Raw genomic sequence first — 20,391 nt, 5'->3', positions numbered from 1 at the left:
ACAGTGGCCCCTAGATTGGAAAAAGATCAGTTTATGTCTCAATCCTGAAGAAGGGCAATGCCAAAGAATGTTCAAATTACCAAAAAATTGAGCTTATTTTGCACACCAATAAGGTTATGCTTAAGATTCTGCAAGCTAGGCTTCAGCAATATTTGAACTGGGAAGTGCAGGGGGTTTTTGAAGAGGCAGTGAAACTAGAGAGCAGACTGCCAATATTCACTGGATTATAGAGAAAGCAAGGGAGTTCCAGAAAAACATCTACTTCTGCTTCATTGACTATATACTAAATTTAGCCTTTGACTATGTGATCACAACAAAATATGGCAAATCCTCAAAGAGATGGGAGTACCAGATCATCTTACTTGTCTCCTAAGTAATCTGTATATGGGTCAAGAAGCAATAGTTAGAACTGAACATGGAACAAGTGATTAGTTTAAGATTGGAAGGGAGTATGAAAAGGCTGCATATTTTCACCTTATTTAACTTTTATGCAGAGCATATCATGAGAAATGCCAGACAGGTTGAATCAAAAGTCGGAATTAAGGTTGCTGGAAGAAATATCAGCAATCTCAGACACACAGGCAATATTACTCTGAAAGCAGAAAGTGAAGAATTAAGAAGCCTATTGATGAGGTGAAAGCATATAGTATAAAAGTTGGCTTGACGCTTAACTTAAAACAACAACAGCAAAACAAGATCATGGCATCAGGTCCCATCGGCTCCTAGCAAATAGATGGAGAAGGAACAGAAACAGTGTCAGATTTTATATTTGGACTGAATGATCACTTCAGACAGTTAGTGAAGCCATGAAATTAAAAGAGACTTGTTCCTTGGAAGGAAAACTATGGCAAATCTGGAGAGCATACTTAAAATCAGAGACATCATGCTGCCAACCAAGGTTTGTATATTTAAAGCTATGGTTTTTCCAGTAGTAACGTATGGCTCTGAGAGCTGGATTATTAGGAAAGCTGAGTACTGAAGAATCAGTGGAATTAAGGTGATGGAGAAGAGTTTTTGGAGAGTTCATTGGACATCAAGGAGCTCAAATCAATTAGTACTTAAAGAAATTAATTCAGACTGTTCACTGGAAGGACAAATACTTAAGCTTAAATACTTTTACCACATAATGAGAAGACCGGACTCACTGGAATTCCCTGATGTTGAGAAACATTAAAGGCAAAAGGAGAAAGGGAAGGCAGAGGATGAGATGGATTGATATGGTCATGGAAACATTGAACATGAGCTTGGACAAACATCAGGAGATAGTGGACATGGTGTGCTATGGTCCAAGGGGTCACAAAGAGTCAGATGCGACACCAAATAACAACAAAAACCAAGCAGAGCTGCGGTGGAAAATGGAGTTAACAGAACGTTGTGAACTTTCTATAATGGAAGGCTTTGTAGGAGTTGAACGCTCTTCCCTCCAATTAGAGGGGAGGGATGATTGAGGGTGAGTCGAGGTGTTGAGTATCAAAACCTGAATCATTCTTCGTGGTGATAAGATTGCAGGTTATCCTGGGGCGGGGCACTTTGCAGAAAGCGTTAGAGCTGGATTATGCTCAAAGTCAGAGCGCGGGTTCCAACCACATGTCCTTGCTCTTTCCATCACTAACCTGCGGAGTCATCTTGGGGAGTCACTTTACCGTAGTGTGGGTTTTTCCATCTGTTAAATTTCGGTAACGCCTACGTGCCCTTCGAATCTCCAAAAGCCTCAGTCTCACCTTTGAGTTCAGAGGGAAGCACCAGCCTCTCCCTTCCCGCACCTAGTCAGTGCCGGCCCCGCCCCCTCCTACAAGCTCCTCCCCTTGTTTGTTAGGTGGGCGGATCCCGCAGCTGCTCGCACCTGCGGAGGCTGCCCCCCCAAGCCACACCCCAATATGCTAATAAGACGTGTAGTCCCACAACCCCCGGGCCACATCCCCCACAATTCAGCGCGCCTTCGGCGACGTGGAGCTGCCGGTGGTTGGCGGAGGGGCTGCTCTATTGTGACGGGATCCGGCGAGGAAGGGGATTAGGGGCACCGGGGGAGGATTCCTCCCGCCCGGACGGCACCATGAGCTCCCTGGGTGGGGAGACCTCGTCGTCCGACGCCTCCTCTCCGCCCCCGCAGGACGATGGCATGATGTGGTGGTACCGTTGGCTGTGCCGGTTGGCCGGGGTCCTGGGGGGCATCTGTGAGTATTCCCCGCCCCCACCCGTCGGCTCGCTCCCCTCTTCCCAGCCCCTTGGGCTAGGTTCGCGCGCGCATGCGCGCCTCCTGCGGGAGCCGTCCTCCTGCCACGCTACCCCATCCCCATCTTTTCCACGCCTCCTGTAGGTTATCTCTCCCCCTCCCTTACTGGAGTCTCTCTCCCGGATGAAATGCTGGACCGAACCTCCAGCCCCCGGGCTTTTGCCTCCCCACCTCCCGACTGTCTGGGATCCTGGTTCTGCATACGTGTTATGTGGAAAAGCACATTTTGTTTAGGGGGAGGACTGGGAATGAAGCAGCCCATCCATCTTTTCCTTCCCGACATCGCCCTCCTGCCGATCTCCCAACAGCGTTATCCTTATTCACGGCAGCAGTTGGTTGGAAACGTCTTTTTGTAGAGTCGAGTCTTTGGCTTCATCCTTTATCACCAGTTCCCCTTCTCGTGGCTTCTCTGTCCCCCCACTCCCCCAATAAATAAATAAAAAGCCCATGCAAATCTATCCTGACACAGCAGAATGTCACAACAGGAAGAGGACGAGGAAAAATTTCCTAGAGGGATATTGTAGTTGTTAAATACCTACTAAGTTCAAAGCTCTGTGTCTGGTGCAAACGAAGAACTGAAGAACTGACCCTTCCCTCAGGGATGTCAGCACATAGACTGGAGAGCATAGATTTAGAGTTGGAAGAGACCTTAGAAATAATAATAACTAATAGCTAACACTTGTATAGTCGCGTATTGTGTGCCAGGCACTGAACTAAGAGCTTTACAGTTATCTCATTTAATCCTTACCAGAAGCCTGGGAGGTAGGTAGATACTGTTATTATCCCCATTTTACAAATGAGGAAACCGAGGCAGAGGTGAAGTGATTTGCCCAGGGTCACACTGCATGTGGGACAGTCGGCTCAATAGGTCTGCATTACTGGATAGGATCTAGATGAAAGAATGAGGATTAGCCTTGGGTAGGGACAGTCGAGCTCCTAACATTTGCTTAACTTTGCAATGGGACAGTTGCTAAGCTACTAATGGAAAGGGTTCTGAGCCCTAAGATATGGATGGGAAGGAAATGGCTGGTGATCTGATGTCACAGAATACAGTTACAACAGATATTTATAGAAATAATAAACATATTCTTGGTCAGGTGGGAGGGAGGTGAAACTCATTGTTAGATAGGGCAGAGGAGACTAGTGGGTCTCTCCTCCTCGGCAGCTTAGACTGGCACATTAAGGAAAGGATTTGCTTAGCTCCCAGCTTTGACAAATGCTTGGTCTCAGGTTGAGGCTCTTCCTGCTAACCAATCCACGTGTGTGCTTGGTTAGGGTTAGGGATAGGATGTGGACCTGTGATGTTATTGGTATAGGGAGCTCTCCACATGAGGATATTCCCTTTTACCAATATAGGTCAGAAGTAGATTGAGGAACTGGATTTGAAGTATCAGTCTGTGTACTGAAACCTTCTATTTTGAAGGCAGGATTTGGGGCAGAAAGACTGTGAACCAGGCATTGAACTTATTGCGGAAAGGAGAATGGCCTAGAGGTTGATAGAGAAAGGCCACCAGGACCTGGATTTGTTGATAGTGCGATTTAAATGTTAGTTATTTAAATAGTGTAAACCTCAAAAGAAGAGAAGTTGCTGAGTGATGGTGTTTAGAGGGAAAGTCTGGAAGTAGAAATGAGGAGCAAGTAGTATTCTAACTTCCCCAAGGAGACCAGTGAATAGTGAGGTATATGAGAGAAAGTATAGAAAGGAAGGAAAATGAATTTTTGAAAGAGCAACCATTGCATTCCAAAGGTTTTCCCCCCTACACATATGTGTGTATATACATACATACGTTATATTTTATATATATATATATTTACATGTATGTGTATATAATCTGCTTAGCCATGCCTCCCTTTTTTCCCCACTAGTACTAAGCATCATGAGTGTGCTAGAGAGGTAGAAAGGAGGAAGGTATGGGGTGGAGGTGGGGGGATTTGGGAAAATGACTGAGATCTCTGGGCATCTGAAATAGTTGTTATATAGCATACGAAAAAGCCCAGCCACCTCAGTTGAATCAGGGTAGAGGCGAAGAGTCCTGTATACCTCAGTAGTCCCTGATGGCATTATAGTCCAATAATGGATGTTCTTAATGATAACTTTCATTAAGTAAAATTTTACCTGTGTCTGCATTTTAAAAAGTCAAGGAAAGCGTGTCATACATTCAGTTCATTTTAACAAACATTTGTTTTGCACCTTGTGCTAGGCATCCAAAATGAAAAAACAATCATTGTTCTCAAGGAGCTTACCTGTTTTATTGAAGGGTTAGGACGTTTACACAGATAAATAACAAGATAATTTGAGCAGGGAACTCGGCTAAGGAGATTAGGAAAAACTCTTGGTAGGAAGTGGCATCTGAATTATCTTTTTCTTATTTTTTCCCAATTATCAACCATTTATTGTCCCCCCCCCAAAAAAAACCCCTTATAACAGGCATAGTCAAATAATACAAATTCCCATATTTGCAGTGTTTAAAAATATGTCTCATTCTGCATTTTAGTCTCTCAACTCTGTCAAGGAGATGGGTAGCATTTTTCATCATTGTTTCTTTAGAATCATGATTGTACATTATGTTGGTCAGAATTCAAAATTGTTTGTTTTTGTAATGAGGATGTTATGGTATGCATTGTTCTTCTGGTTATATTCACTTTCTTCTGCAACAGGTCTCAGATTTCTATGAAAACATCGCTTATTTTTCTTATAGCATAGTAGTATTCCATTATATTCATATACATAATTTGTTCAACTATTCCCCACCAGATGGACATCCCATTAGGTTCCAGTTCTTTGCCATTACAAAAAGAACTGCTATAAGTACTTTTGTACATACAGGACCTTTTACTCTTTCTTTGATTTTTTTTTGGCTATTAATGGGTCAAATGGTATGCATAGTTAAGTAATTGGGGGACATAATTTGAATTACTTTCCAGAACGGTTGGACCAGTTTACAGCTTTGCCAACCATGCTTTGATGTTCTTGTTTTCCTTCAGCTCCTCCAACGTTTGTCCTTTTCCTTTTTTGTCCGCTTTGCCAATCTGATGGGTGTGAGACGGACCTCTTGCATTGATTTGTTTTGCATTTCTCTAGTTATTAGTAATTTGGCCTTAGGTAGTTTGGATTTCTTTCTATAAAACTGCCTGAACCTAAGTTACATCTTCAAGAAAGCTAAAGATCCTAAGAGAGGAGATAAAGAGAGAATGCATTAAGCTCAGATCAATGCATTGACTAGCCATGACTCCAGAGAGTCAAGGCTGAAGCATGGTGCCCAATTCCTCATGAATGATGAACTAGAAGTACGAAGGAAACAAGACATTTTTGATGATTGCCAGTATGTGCAATTGTTTGACAATGCTTATTTGTTACAAGGGAAGGTTTTATAAAAAAAATTGGTAAGAAGGGACTAGTAATAATGATTCCTGCCCCCCCCAAAAAAAAAAGAAAAAGAAAATAGGGTCATTGAAGCATTTTTTAAAAAAACAAAAATGCACAAAAGAGAACAGAAGGAAGTTCAGAGGCGGAGTCATAGACAAGCAGGGCAGCTTTGATACTCTATTATATATTTTTTAAAAGTGATGTAATAGAGATTTATGATTTCTCATATAATCTTTGTTTCTTTACTTCTCTGGCTTTCTTCAAGATCGATCCATCTTCTGCAGTAGGCTTGCTGGTCCTTCCCACTACTAGTGTCTTCCCTCTGAGATTACTTTCCATATACAGTGTATATATCACGTGTATGTGTGTGTGTGTGTGTGTGTGTGTGTGTGTATAGTCTCTTGCATGTCTTCTCTACTATTAGAATTTGACTTACTTGAGAAGCTCAGAGTTTTTGTTTTTACCTTCTTTGGATCTCAGCCCTTAACACAGTGTTTGGCATATAATGAACACTTAATAAATGTTTGTTGATTGACTGCAATAAAAATGGTCCTGTTTCTCGGTGTTTCTAAAATTCAGATAACAGAACAAATTATTAAAGCTTAAAAAAGAGGGAGGCTGGTACATTTGAAGCATGCAGGACAACTTGAGAGAGGAGATAGAGTGCTGAGTTAAAGGAACAGAATGTAGGGCAGTTTGGATGAAATGTAGAGTACGTGAAAAGGGGAGTCATACAAAATTAGCCTGGAAAGATAGGCTGTAGCCAAACTGAAGGTCTTTAAATGCTAGGTTGAGAAGTTCGTGTTTTATCTTAGAGGCGTAAGGGAAGCGCTAAATATTCTTGAGAAGGGGAACGTGCTTTTGGCACCTAGTGGAGGATGAATTAGAGACTGAATATATGGGAGATCAATTAGGAGGTTGTTGCTGTGAGGCGGGACAGGGGTATTGGTGAAGGCCTGAATTAGGGTGGTGTCCTGAACTAGAGCCTGGCTGTTAAACTAGAGGAGAAGTACACGGGGACTGGAGACAGGAAGGCTGAAATTCAAATGTGATCTCATACATTTACTCGTTGTGTGACCCTGGGAGACTCATTTAACCTCTGTTTGGCTCAATTTCCTTATCTGTAAAACAGGGATATAATAGCATCTACCTTGCAGGGTTGCTGTGAAGACTGAATGAAATCACTGTAAAGTGCTTAGCACAGTGACATATAGTAAGTGCTACATAAATGTTAGTTATTATTATTATTGTTATTATTATTACTATGGAATAATCATTGGTTATTTGGAATATTCACTTGTGGACAATAGCTCTTTCCTTCAGTGACAGCTAAATGTAGTACTGCTGTAGTTTCAATGTTTCTGCTTATCCCTGGCCTTGAAACAACAAAGCGACTTAGAAGTCAATGTAATTCTTTAAATACTTTATTAAACAGTGGTCATAGGATTGTGACATTTAAAAAGTTTGAGAGATATATTTTCTGGATGATTGATCGTTTTATTAATAATGTTAGCATACTATTACTAAAATGGGCAGTGATACCCTCCAGTGCCGAAGACCTTTCATGGTACTCAGTCAACGCTTATATGCCCTCGGAATCAGCTCTGATTGGTTAACAAGTGATGAGAGAGAATGAATATTATGATGAGAGGTGGACCTAGTCTAATGAGGAGTCAGGGGACCATGACCTTGATCATGTCATTTACTTCCAAGTCGCCCCAGTCTTGGGCAGTTTAATCAAAGAATTTACCTCCACCCAGGCCTGGGTAGAACATCATGGGCTTCCCCACTTAGATGGGTTCTGAATAAGATTGTTAGGAAAGTTAATTCAGTTTTATTATCCTCAGTGTCTTTCCAAGACTGAAAGAGGTACAGGCTTCTGAAAAAATCCTGATCCTAATCCAGTAATTTATTATTAATATGAGAGCAAAATAATCATTTCTCTCAGGATCATAGATCTTCAGGGCCTTAATGGTGACCTTGTTCAACCTTCTCATTTTACATTTGAGGAAAATGAGGCTCAAGTTGGTTAATCAGCTTGTCCACAGTCATTGGGATAGTTAAGTTTCAGAGGCAGAATATTAAGCTGTTTTCTCTGACTGCAGAACCAATGCTCTTCTAGATCTCTGCCAAGGAGCTCAGGCTAAGGTCAATAAACTCTAAGGCCGCAAAGGTCGTTAAGACACAGTTACTATCCTCATAAAACTCACAGTTTAATAGGGGAGACCAAACATACACCTAGACATATAATGCCAGAGGCATTTAAAAGAGTGCTAGGGGACTTTGGAAGAGGAAGGAATTGATTTTTGACCGGGAAGATTTAGCAAAGACTTCTTGGTAAAGAAGTTGCTAGTCCTTGAGTCAGTCAACAAGCATTCATTAAATGCTTGCTTTGTGCCAGGCTCTGTGCTGAATACTGGGGATACAAAAAAGGCAAAAACAGGCTCCCTGCCCTAAGGAGCTCCCATTTTAATAGGGGTCAGTAGGGTTTCAATAGGAGAGATGGATGAGGAAACAGGGAAGAGTAGTAAAATTATGGAGACATATGAGGTCTGTAAAGTATTAGGCTTCTTCTCGTCTCCCTTTAATTAAAGAGCCCTGACTTGTCAAAGTAATCTAGAAATTGAAAGATTAAATAGGTATGTTGGGGTCCTTTTAAAAAAATTTGTTTTTAAAAATTCTGAACTTAATTAAAACAAGCATTTTCATAACGTAAGTGGAATAGAAAAAAAGAAACTGCAAATCCACTTGCTATTCATTTTAAATATACAACTAAAGTTATCATGTGACTTTCTTTTTTTCCTCCTCCCTCCCACTCCTCCTTACCTTGGAGATGGCTACCATTAGACACAAATAGTATATATCTCTCAGTTCTTTCTTTGGATGCAGATAGCATCTTCCTTCACAGGACCTTTGTAGTTAATATGGGGATTTATAATAGTCAGAATGACTTGGTCGCTCAGAGTGTTCTTAAAACAATATTGCTGTTGTTATGTTGGGGACCTAACTGTTAAAGGAATCCTGTGAAGCCCAAAGCCTTCAGCCTTCTGTTTTCTTTACCATATAACCCAGTTAAAGAATACAAAACAAACAAAGCATTTTTAATGTTTTCACAAGGAAAGAAAACATTAGAGAAAAGAGCTATTTTTCTTCCTGCAAGTTCCCAATAGAACCCCTTCTCCTAAACTTTCCATTCTGTCTGTACTCCCCACCCTGACTGACTTGTGTGAGCAAATAAATCCTCAGCTGGTGAAGAACAGTGTTGGTAGTGGGGGGGGCCCAGAAATTTAGTTTTTGTCACCATTTGGGCCATCATCCTGTGTTAACCTGGAGTGAAGTCACTGCCTAGCCTCCCCATCTGTAAAATGAGGAGTCTGGACTAAATATTCACGGAGGGCCTTTCTAAATCTAGAGTTTTATGATTCTGTGACCACTCCCCTCCCCGGTTGTTAGTTATTCCCCTTCCTCAAATTACCACGTTTCATGCTCTGCATAGAATGTCAGCTTCTGTGAGGGCTAGAATCCTGTTATTATTATTATTTTTTAATCTTTGTGTCTCTACATCTAGCACAATCCCTTGTGTGTAAGAGGTGCTAATATAATAAATGTTCTTTGAATTGAATTAATCCAGAACTTAGGTAGCAAGCGTTATCGGCACCAGAAGGAAGAATAGCCCGGGCGTCTTCTTGAGGGAGAGTAGGTGGCTGGCTTTGGGTTTGGCTTGTTCATTTCCTTCCCCTATCTCCTGTAACCCAGATAAAATTTCACTGGAGAAATCCAGTCCATGTTAGCCAGATCAGGTGCAGAAAAGCTGGTGCAAGTTTAATGAACTGTTTGATGACTGCCCCACCCTGCTGTGAGGCCTCAGGCTTCTTTTCCTTGCTGAGATGTCATATTTGAGCTTAGGATCTACCTTCCTCTCTTCCTAGTGAGCTTCTCTGTGCCTGGAACAGGCACCAGTTCCCTCGTGCTTAAACAAGTTTGACTCAGTTTCACTCATCCTCCTTAACCACATCCTTCCCAAAGCACAGGTTCTGGTCACATCACTTGCTCAATAAATCCCAGTGGCTTTCTTCTGCTGCTAGAGTAAAGTACTGGCTCCTCTTTTGGGGGTTTAAAGCAATACCCAGCCTGGCTCCAACCTACCTTTCCAGCCTTTTGATGCATTACTTCCCTTTACACACACAGTGGTCCAGCCAGACTGGTCTTCTTTGCTGTTCCTCACATAGAGCACCCTATCACCTGGCCCCATGTCTTTGTCCCCCAGACCTGGAATGCCCACTCTCCTCTCCTCCAGCTCTTAGATCTCTGGTTTCTTTCCAGGCTAAGCCTACGCATCATCTTCTGTGTGAAGTCTTTCCTGATCCCCATGCTGCTAATCTTCCCTTCTTCCTCCCCAACCTCGCCTTTACCTTAGTTTGTATATACTTATCTGGATATATATTATCTTTCCCTATAGCATGAAAGCTTCTTAGGACAATGGATGGTTTCTTTTTTGTCCCTTATGTTTGCTGGTAGACAGATTTCTTCTCCCTGTATCCCTCAATAGAATGAGGGTAAAAATCCCTAGGACGTAGTGGCCAAGGTCCAGCATGCAATAGATTTAATAAATGCTTATTGATTGATTTCCTCTTGTCCCATCCTCATTGTCTGGTATAACTCTTTGTTGAGAGCTCACTGCTTTCAGAGCCCTGTTCTAGACTCCAGGGAGAATACTAGAGAAGACTGTGTTCCTGTCTGCCATAGAGTTAGATTTCTTGGACTGTAGTAGTGTCAGCATGGAGTTGGGTAAAGAGAACTGAACTTGACCTTGTCCTCTGATTTCCTGTGTGACTTTGCGTCTCTGAGCTTGTTTCTCAAATAAGTAAATGTGTATAAAAGTACTTTGTAAAGTTTAAGTTGTTAGACAAACCTAAGGGATTTTAGTTATTTAATAATGCAGATTTCCAGCCAGGATTCCTGCTTGGTATTGTTCCTTTTTTGCTGCTAATTCTAGTCAATATCTCTTATTTTCAAGCTTGTGCAATTTCTGGCCTCTTCAATTGTATCACCATTAACCCACTCAACATTGCAGCCGGTGTGTGGATGATGTAAGTAACACCATTGATCTTGTCTTTGTTGGGTGGATGTGATTTCCAGGTTAGGGCTCTTTTTTTTTTTTTTAAACCTTCATACATATGTTCTACCCCTCTTTTTGAAGCATCTGGCCAATGGAAGCAGTGGGCCTGGAGTCAGGAAGACCTGGATTCAAATATGACTTTAGATACTATTTGACCATGGGCAAATCACTTAACCCCTCTTTGTCTCAGTTTCTTCAGCTGTAAAATGGGGAGAATAATAGTACTTACCTCCCAAGGTTCTTGTGAGGATCAAATGAGATATTTGTAAAGTGCTTAGCATAGTGTCTGGCACCTACTAAGTGCTTAATAAACCTTTCCTTCCTTCCTTCCTTCCTTCCTTCCTTCCTTCCTTCCTTCCTTCCTTCCTTCCTTCCTTCCTTCCTTCCTTCCTTCCTTCCTCTCTCCCTCCCTCTCTTTCTCTCCTTCTTCCTTCCTCCCCCTCTCCCTCCCTCGCTCCTTTCTTACCTAGATCAGATAGGGAGTCTCATACTCAGACTCTTATTGGAGCATTATGCATGGGTTTCCACATTGTAAAAAGATTTTGGAAAAACTGAATATCTTGTTGGGACCCTGAGCAGTAGCAGAACTGGGAATATCAGGTAGATGCCAGGACTGTGAGAACCAGACTGTAGTAAAGGGTACCAGTGGCATTAATAAACTTGGGGTAAGAAGACTGGGGATTCTGTACAAGGTACCAACTATCAGAATACACTGAGATTAGCCTGATAATGAGTCAAGGTCTACTTCAATCATATGATTTTTAGTTATTTCTTTCTGGTGTTTCTGCCTCTGTTTCTATTAATTCATAGTCTTTTATTGTATTGGAACTCTTCTTTATTTGTTTTTGAGGGGTTTTTTCCCCCTTAAAAACAATTTTTTGAGAGTTTCTAATAGTTACTTTTCTTTTTGGTGTTTTTGTGCCTATTTTTGAGGGGAGTATTGAGGAATTGGGCTTTTTTCCTACCTCCCACTCTCCTGTCTCCCACTGTTACATGCTTCCTGCTGGAGTGGAAACTAGTTCCTTCACATAGATGGTCTGAGGTCATGGGTGAGAGAAGCAGGTCAGTGATAGCATCTGGCTGGCAGGGGGAGGCAGAGGTATTGGGTAAAGCTAGATACAGACGTGGAAGAAGGTCCAGAGAGGAGTTCCCAAAGAGATAGAAAATAGGCCATTTTTCAAGAGTTGGTAGAGAAGAAAAGGTCAGTATTCCTTATAAGACTGAAAAGTTAGTTGCAAAGAATAAGCTGAGCAGTTCCACTGAGGACCAAACAAGAGAAAACAGGGAGTTGCTAACTAAATGTATCAGGTAGTTTTAAAAATTGTATGTAAAGGGAGTTTGGTTAAACAGAAAAAACTTGCCTTTCATAGGTTACAAAGCCAAAGAATTAAAAACTGAAGAGGGATGGGGAGTAGTAGTTTATGTCCAGAGAATTTTAAAGATAGCTGTCTATTTGTTCCTACTGGCTTATATATTCATAGAATGGCAGAATTATAACAGCTGTAGGAGAGGTTAGAAACTGTAATTCAAACCCATGTTTTTAAGAGGAGGACAGCTGAAGCCCAGAAAGGCAGTGCCTTGTCCAGGATTACGTGGTGAGTTAATAGTAGAACGCCCTGTCCAGCTGAGACTGGGCTGGGTAATGTGATCATTTGGGGTCCCTCCAGCTCCAAGGGTCCTGAATCCAGCTTGTTTTTAAATTATTTTTCTCCTAAGCAGAGATTTTTTTCCCCCGCAGCTATAATTTGGCCAGTGGGCACATTCTTAAAAATCAGATAATTTATGAAAACACTTACTTCTGTGATAGGCAATAAGAAGAGCATAGGAGAAGTATGAGACCCAGAATCTCCCCTCAAGGAGTTTACATGGCAGTTGGAAAAATAAAATGAACATCTAGAAAACACGGAAGAAGTGCTACATTGTGATGGTGCTGTGTGCAGTAGCATTCCAAGAAGGGCGAGGCCTGTGGCCTTGGGGCCAAGGACAGCTTCCAGGAGGAAGCACAGCTTGAAATATCCCTTGCGGGATGGTTAGGATTAAGATCCGTGGCTGGGAAGCTTGGGCGAGCATGTTATATCCTTCTTAGAGTTCTTGTCATTAACAATATGAACGACAGATTAGCATGCTCGGGACAGTCATTGAGTGGGGTTTGGTTTGCCCTGTGCAATTGGCCAGCCATTTGACTTTCACCATTTCTCTTCTGCCTCCTGCAGGTTAAATGCCTTCATTTTATTTTTGTGTGAGGCACCTTTCTGTTGCCAGTTCATTGAGTTTGCAAACACAATTGCTGACAAGGCTGACCGGCTGAGGCCTTGGCAGAAGGCTGTCTTCTACTGCGGGTAAGGAGGCCTGAACAGCTGTCAGAGAAACTTCATAGCATTAACTGTTTGTTGGCTTCCTGGCCTGGAGCACAGTGGCAAGGACTGCTAGGTGCGACTATCCCAAATGGTTTTCCCTTTTCAAATCCATTGTTTTCCCACTTAAACATCACCTGCTAGGAGAACAGGAACTGAGCTTGAGCAAGTATAGAGGAGAAGATTGAAGGGTGGCTTCATAACAGTATTTACCATAATTCTGTGCAGAGCTTAGCTTCTCACTTGCTTGTTAGATGCTCTGCTGAAGTTACTTCTCTAAGTATTTACTGAGCACTCAAGTCAGCCTATATTAGCTACTCTGTGAAGATGGAGAGTCAGAGAGACAGAAGACATTGTCCTTACACGCAAGCTTACAGTCATGGTAGAAATGTAAGACATATATATCCATGAAACAGAATGGTGGAGACACACTGTGGCCAAACACAGAATCAGAGTAGTGCCTCAGTACTGAGACAATAGCTCCATTGCGTATCAGATGTGGGAATTTTGGTTGCTTGTCTGTGTGCTAAGTGCTGTGGTGATACAGAAAAGTATGAAACCCTGAAATTCTCCCTATAGCTCAGATATAAGATGTAACAGGAGTAGATCCTCCACTGTAAAAAGAGGACTGACCAGGGAGTTGAGACCCAGGTTCTAGGCCTAGCTTTGCCATTATTTTGCTGTGTGACTTTAGACAAGTCATAGTCTCTCTCTGGGCCTTGGGCTCCCCATCTTTAAGAGGAGAGAGTTGGATTAGAATCATAGGTTCCCTAAATGGATGATAACTCCTCCTGGGGGGCTCTGGAATGATCCAGGGGGGCAGTAGTAGCCTTGGGTGATGCAAAATTTTTTTAAAAAACTGCTAAAGGGTTAAAGAAAGTAGATTTCCAGGGGGATGCTGGGTAATTTTTTTTTAAAGGGGGCAGTAGGCCAAATAAGTTTGAGAATCTCTGGACTAGATGATCTCCAAGTGGAAGATCAGAGTGAGGTGGAGTTGGTATGGAAATAAAGGGGGGCAGCTGCACTTACAAGTAGTGTCGAGGAGTCTGCCTCTAAGGATCCCCCATAATCTCTGGTTTTCTTGTCTGTTTCTCCACAGGATGGCAATTTTCCCCATTTTCATCAGCCTGACTCTGACCACCCTTCTGGGAAATGCTATTGCCTTCTCCACAGGCGTGCTTTATGGACTTTCAGCACTTGGCAAAAAGTATGTCTGTTTCTTCAGCTAATTTTGATGTGGCCAAGTCATTTGTTGTTGTTGACTGTCCTGACACCTGTAACTAAGGCTGATCTGGAGGTTCTTTCCATTTTGTAGTTGAGATCATGTAGTAACGCAGCGGCTGAGCAAGATCATCAGTTCAGCTTTTCTGATGGCTTAATACCCCCTTTAAGGTCCCCAGGGAGCACGTTACGGAGAAAGGCAGGATAAACGTGCCCACCACTCCTGGCATGGCATCCTCTGGCTGGAGAGTTCCACTGGGCTTCTCTAACAGTCTACAGTTTACTCTTTCAGGAAAACCAAAGGGCTGAGCAGAGACAGTCACCAGATCAGTTGGGGGTCAAATGCAAAGAGTCATGGAGTTGAAGAATATTATATTGTAGAAACGAAGAGTAGGTATGAATAGGAGATGGGGCATCAGTGACACTTTCTGACTCCCTAGCAGGTTATTTCTTACCAACTCCTGGAGTTTAGCTGGAGGCGAGATGAGAACCCAGAGCTCCAGCATAGCGGATACAGTACCAAACTTGGAGTCAGGAGACCTGAGTTTACCATTAACCACCTGTGGGACCTTAGCAAATTGCTTCCCTTTTCTGGGCCTCAGTTTCCCCATCTTTAAAACAAGGGAGTTATACTAGTCAGGATTGGGGAACCTGCAGCTTTGAGGCCAAATGTGGTCCTCTGGTCCTCAAGTGTGGCCTTTTGACTGAATTCAAACTTCACAGAACAAATCCCCTTAATAAAAGGATTTATTCTGTAAATCTTGGACTTAGTCAAAAGGCTGCACCCAAGGACCTAGAAGGCCACATGTGACCTTGAGGCTGCATGTTCCCCACCCCTGGACTAGACCATCTCTAAAGTCCCTTCCTGCTCTATGATTCCCTATAAGTGGGAAATCAGAATGGAGTGTGGTTAGTCTTTGGGAAGAATTGGTGCCAGAGGACAGTAATCTGAGTCAGCTGCGAGGCAGAACAATTGACATCAGAATAGCCCATCCCACAATAGGACTGTGCATATGACAAGTTGGGGACAGGGTCGGTCAAACTATTTCTGGTTTAAACCTCACCAAGTAAAACCCTCTATGCTCACAAAACTTAGCATCTCCCTACGTTTCTCCTAACAAAATTAACACAAGACACCAAGTTCCTCGGAACCTGTAACGAATGTTTATAGAGTTTTGGTATAGCTTAATCCACCCTAAATTGAGCCTCAACCTATAGGAGGAAAACTATGGTTTACTTTTTGCTTCTTACTCATTGCTCTGTCTGACCGTGTCATGACTCCTTTTTTCCTTGTAGGGGTGACGCAATTTCCTATGCAAGGATCCAGCAGCAGAAGCTGCAGAAGCAGCAGGCAGATGAGGAGAAACTGACAGGGACCCTTGAAGGGGAGCTGTGAGCATCTGGCCCAGGCTCAGGGCCTTCCTCTGGGGCCTTAAGATGAGCCTTTCTTCTCTAGTTCCAGTTTGCTGGCCCTCACACCTTCCCTTTCTGTGGGAGGACAGACATTTGGTCAGAGTGGAGTGGAGAGGACAAAGACCGTGTTGTCAGCACATGGCAACTTTGAGAAAAGCATTTAATTAGCAGCTCTTGGACAGTGCCTGGCATATAGTGAGTGCTTGGGAAACACTAACTCAGGTGATCCTGCCTCTCCATCTTTCTCACCCTATCACTTGAAGACACACTTGCATCCTTCACCAGACTTGCTGCTTTTGGGCTGGATCTGCTTATTGACTTCAGGTCAGCCAGGGATGAAATTAACAAGGTCTGTGGCAGGCACAACAGAAAATAGGAGCAGAAATCATGAGTCACAAGACAGGTCTGGAAGACAAGAGTCCTTTGGAGGAAGTTCGGCTGCCCAGCTTCCTGGGGCCATGAGTTCTTCAGTTGGAAATCGAGCAGAGCAAGCAACCTCTTTCACATTTGCTGCCCCTATAGACTGGTTTGTAACTGGCTGCCAGATTGACTTTCATACTTAATATATTTTGAAAATTATCTGATGGCCCAATAGAGATGTGGGAGTAAACACTGCTTCCCCATTTCCACTACCTGAAACTAACTGAAACAATCTTTCATCCCTGTTCTTCAGAGGTAGAAGATACCTGGGATTCTGGCCTTGCTGTACAGGACAGGGCAAAACATCCCCATTTACATCTGTTACATCAAACTGACATTCAAGGCCATTTCTCACTCAGGGGCAAGATATGGTTCAGTGATGGCAGGGGCTGCATTTCAAGAGGCCAGAGTCTGGTATGCGATCTGCCTTCACTAGGAGTCAGGTCCAGCAGGTCAGGGCCAGAGCTGTCTGTGGGCTTGAGGCATCGTCTTGATCTTGGGCCTAGCTGAGCCTCCTGTTTCTTCCTCTTTGCCTTTTGTCCCTCCGTTTCCCCACTTGCTACATTAAGTTATGGACATTGAAAGCTCTGGATCCTTATAAGCTATCTGTAAAGGATCTTCCAGTTTCTCTGATCACCTCTTCTTTATATCTCACTTGGGATGCAAAAGGCTTTGGAGTGAAAAGATAGACTTGAGCTTATTAACATGTGAGATGTCTCTCCTCCCAGTAGTTCCTTTGACCCTACCCTGGGGTCAAAGTGCTGAGGTCAGCTGGAGCTCAGGGCTAGGACAACTGGCTATTGTGTTCCCCTCACCACGCTACAGGCCCAGGAAGGTTCTTGACTGGTTTCCACAAGAGGGAGAATAACCTGAAACCATGGGAAGTGATAGGGGAAGATCAGTCCCAGTGATATTCTCTGCACTTCCCTCTGAATTTCCATGGGAGTTCATGCAAATCAATCTACATGCCATCCTACCTGTCGTTTGGTGATTCCCCATTGGCCTCCCAGGACCAAGGGGTAGCCAAGCCCTGCTATCAGCAGGAGGTGCTTGGTGCTAAGGTGTACAGAGGAGTGCTCCTGAGCCTTCCTCTAGGTGAGCCCAGAGCAGGGGCTCTGATGCAGGTCGTCTTCAGTGACCCAGGTCCCACATGTGTGGGCAATAGCTCAAGTCATTTTAGAACTGACCAAAATAGAACCTTTCTCCATGTCCTGTTGGACTGTAGTTTTGGGTTCATTATCTGTGAAGATGGATCCATGGGGATGTGGGAAGAAATCACACCAGCTGATTTCAAAGCCCAAAGTCCCTACATCTACCCTTCATTCTCAAATGTCTGTACTTGCTATTCTTTCCCATATTGAGATATATTCCCCCCATTATACCTTTTCTTCCTCCAAGCCCTCAAGCCCAGTGAATCATCTTGTATTAGCTACAGTAGAGATGCAGGTGTCTGGTGATGAATCCAGGGTGAGGTAGCCCAGTGGTTGGCATACTACCCCAAATTAAAGGCAGGAATGGTGGTTTTGGCCTGAGGCTTCTCTACGTTGTGGCATTAACGTCCAAGATTGGGATCTGGGCATGGAGAGGAAGCTCACATTAGAAACATTTCTTCTTCCACCGCAAGCTGTTTGCTTCCTGGACTGCTCACTAATCTCATTTGCCACCTTTCCTTTTCAGACTTTATCTCCTGCAGTGCCTGTGACTTCAGACTTACACATGACCACAGTAGTCATTCAGTCTTTATGCAGTGGTCTGATCTGAGCTGGTGTAAAAGTTTCACTTGATTGTATCTTATGCTGCGCCAAGACTGACCCTCTGTGGAGTTCCTTTGGTCACTGGCCCTGAAGGACTTCCAGGGTTGCTGCTGAATGGGGAGTAGTAGAGGACAGCCCAGATTGGCTTGGGGGAGGGGAGAGGCTGGGGATGTGGGCTCTTTATTGAGTCCTCTGCTAATATTTCAGAAGATTTTACCTTGTGGGAAGGTGTTTCACATCTTCCTTTCTTCTTGCTGCAATTTTAATTACTTAGTAGATCTGGGAGTTAGGTATGGAGAACAGACTCTCTGCCACCTTCCATCCCTCAAGGGCTTTGAACTTAGCTTGTGAGAGTACAGACTGTTTGGGAGCTGGATTCCCAAACTGAGCCATTGTGTGTGTCTCTAGGAGAATTTATACCCCAGACTTCCCCACTGGCATGGTCGTTGCTCACTTGAATTCACTCTGACCTGTGAGTTTTTGACCAGGTGAAACCTTTGGGGGTTTGCTGCTGATGTTGCTGTTTTGTGTTTTTTAAGGCAGTGATCTAACTGACCTCTGCCTGTTTGCATCCTGTGGCCTAGTTGGCTCCTTCCTATCACTAATTAGTATCCTTAACTGACATCCAGGCCACTGATGGCAACAATCAGCATTTATTAATCCCTACGGGATGTAAGGACCTGTCACTGTTAAAATTTTCAGAAGAACTAATGTAGGCCCTTATAGTGGGCCAGGCCTTATTCCTTTCTGGGTGCAAAGGGATTGGTTGATCCCTATATAATATTTTATATCGGCTATCAGAGGCCCAACTATTGTACAAGTAAAAACACTACAGAGCCGGTACATCTCAAGCAAGAAAGAGTCATAATAAGGTCTTAGATATAACACTAGCCAAAATCTTACAGGAGCCATGTGACCAGGAAGGGCTGAGCAGTGGTTGGATGTTAAACACTCTTATTAGGAGCTGTGGGCATCCTGGACAGTGTCACTAGAAATGCAGAACTAGATAAGTGAGGCATTAAACCTTTTCTAGAAAATGTTAGCTCTCCCCATCGTCACAGTTATAATATGGTTGACTTTGTGGAAGCAGGTAAGCGTATTAGTATGGAACCATACTGTCCACAGAGCCAGACCAAGCTTAGTCTCAGCAAGCTATTTAAGGATAAAATGGGATCTGGCTCTCTGGAGAAAGGCATATATGTCTTCAAGGAGGTAGCCCATTTCTCTTTGGAGACATTATTTTTTAGTTCATGGATCACTACAGTGACTCTCAGCCATAAGTGGCCCAAACAGGATCTGAAGAGCATTGTATTGAAAGCATTGTTGGAGAAGGCAGCAAGTACTCTCCTATGCTTGCAGGATGATCCCATCTTTTTGTGTATGCAGTGAAGACCATTTTACCTCCTTATAGAGTGTGGAGATTTCTGTCTTTTTTTTAAAAGATCAAGCAAAAACTAAGCAGCAGAGATCCCACCACAGAGGGGTTGCAGTATACAGAGGAGTCTGGTAGTGGATCGGAATGATTCTCCTGGCAGGCCTCCTTTTGCCTTTCTGCCTACCTATATATTTACTACTGTAGCTCAGGCAGTTACTCAGGGAATTCAGGTGACATTTAGGTTGAGTGTTAGTGATGCCTTATTCCTGTGCTCTGTTTAGGTTTGCTAGTCGATACGAAATCCCTGAGAAGCAGCTTCATAAGGTGGGCAGACATCATCCTCGGGGGTTGCTGAGTGTGTCCAACCTAAACCAAGAAGGGAGGGTGTTTGTTTTTCAGACGTGAGGATTTTGGTGCTTTGGTGCTTTGAATAAGAGTGATAAGATTGGAAGAAATTTTCAAGGTCATCTAGTAGAACTCTTTTTACAGATGAGATGGAGACCCAGAGAGGAGAGCTGTCATATAGAGTTTATGATGAGCCAAGACCAGTACCCAGGTTTCCTGCTTCACAGGCCAGCGTTCTTCCCATTGTGCTATATGATATCCAAAATAAAGGGCAAAGGGAGTCTGAGGAAGATCTGTCTATCCTGAGCCATGGGGGGGTTTGCTGTAGACTTGAATATTTATTTCCTTTTCCCGAATTTTCTCTATTTATCTAGATTTTCCTTGTTTAGCTTTACAGTGTCATTTGCATTTTGGGCAATAAAATGTGGCATTTGTCAGTGTGACTTTTTTTTTTTTAAAGCTTTTCTCTGAATGTGTGAACTTGAAAACAAGTGAGGTGGGTTGGTTACCAGACTGAAGTTTGGGGCAGGAATACCTACATTAGTCATATCATAGGGACCACCAAAATTGTTGCCATTGGGGATGACTACAAGGATAAGGCATAAAAAAGTTTGAGTAAAATTCCCTATAAAGCCTCTAGAAGCTTTTGGATAAAGCAGGTATTAGAGCACGGAGTTCTTCCCCATTAGGTCAATAGGTTAGGTGTGGGAGGCAGAACTTTCAGATAAAGGGTCCACTTGCTGTGTGCAGCTGTCAAAGCTCTGTGTGTGTGTGTGTGTGTGTGTGTGTA

General features: G+C 43.2%; 1 protein-coding gene across 1 annotated transcript; it reads left to right on the top strand.

Annotated features, from left to right (window-relative positions):
• Window positions 1-1,917: 1,917 nt before the first annotated feature.
• Window positions 1,918-20,038, top strand: CACFD1 (calcium channel flower domain containing 1). The gene is made up of 5 exons (XM_020981989.2): window positions 1,918-2,174; window positions 10,618-10,690; window positions 12,933-13,058; window positions 14,173-14,280; window positions 15,591-20,038. Exons 1-5 carry the CDS (start codon window positions 2,054-2,056, stop codon window positions 15,688-15,690), a joined length of 528 nt encoding a protein of 175 aa, XP_020837648.1. The 5' UTR covers window positions 1,918-2,053; the 3' UTR covers window positions 15,691-20,038.
• The last annotated feature ends 353 nt before the right edge of the window (window positions 20,039-20,391 follow it).

Source organism: Phascolarctos cinereus, unplaced genomic scaffold (assembly GCF_003287225.1).
Source record: "Phascolarctos cinereus isolate Bilbo 61053 unplaced genomic scaffold, phaCin_HiC Scaffold_2;HRSCAF=192, whole genome shotgun sequence".
NCBI classification, from domain to species: Eukaryota; Metazoa; Chordata; class Mammalia; order Diprotodontia; family Phascolarctidae; genus Phascolarctos; species Phascolarctos cinereus.
The sequence above is the reverse complement of the archived record's forward strand: the minus strand, read 5'-3'. Positions and strand labels throughout refer to the sequence as shown.

Coding starts and splice junctions, on each gene's coding strand:
- CACFD1 (XM_020981989.2), top strand. CDS start 2,054: ATGAGCTCCCTGGGTGGGGAGACCTCGTCGTCCGACGCCTCCTCTCCG. Junction 10,691..12,932: donor GCAGCCGGTGTGTGGATGAT/GTAAGTAACACC, acceptor TGCCTCCTGCAG/GTTAAATGCCTTCATTTTAT. Junction 14,281..15,590: donor CTTTCAGCACTTGGCAAAAA/GTATGTCTGTTT, acceptor TTTTCCTTGTAG/GGGTGACGCAATTTCCTATG.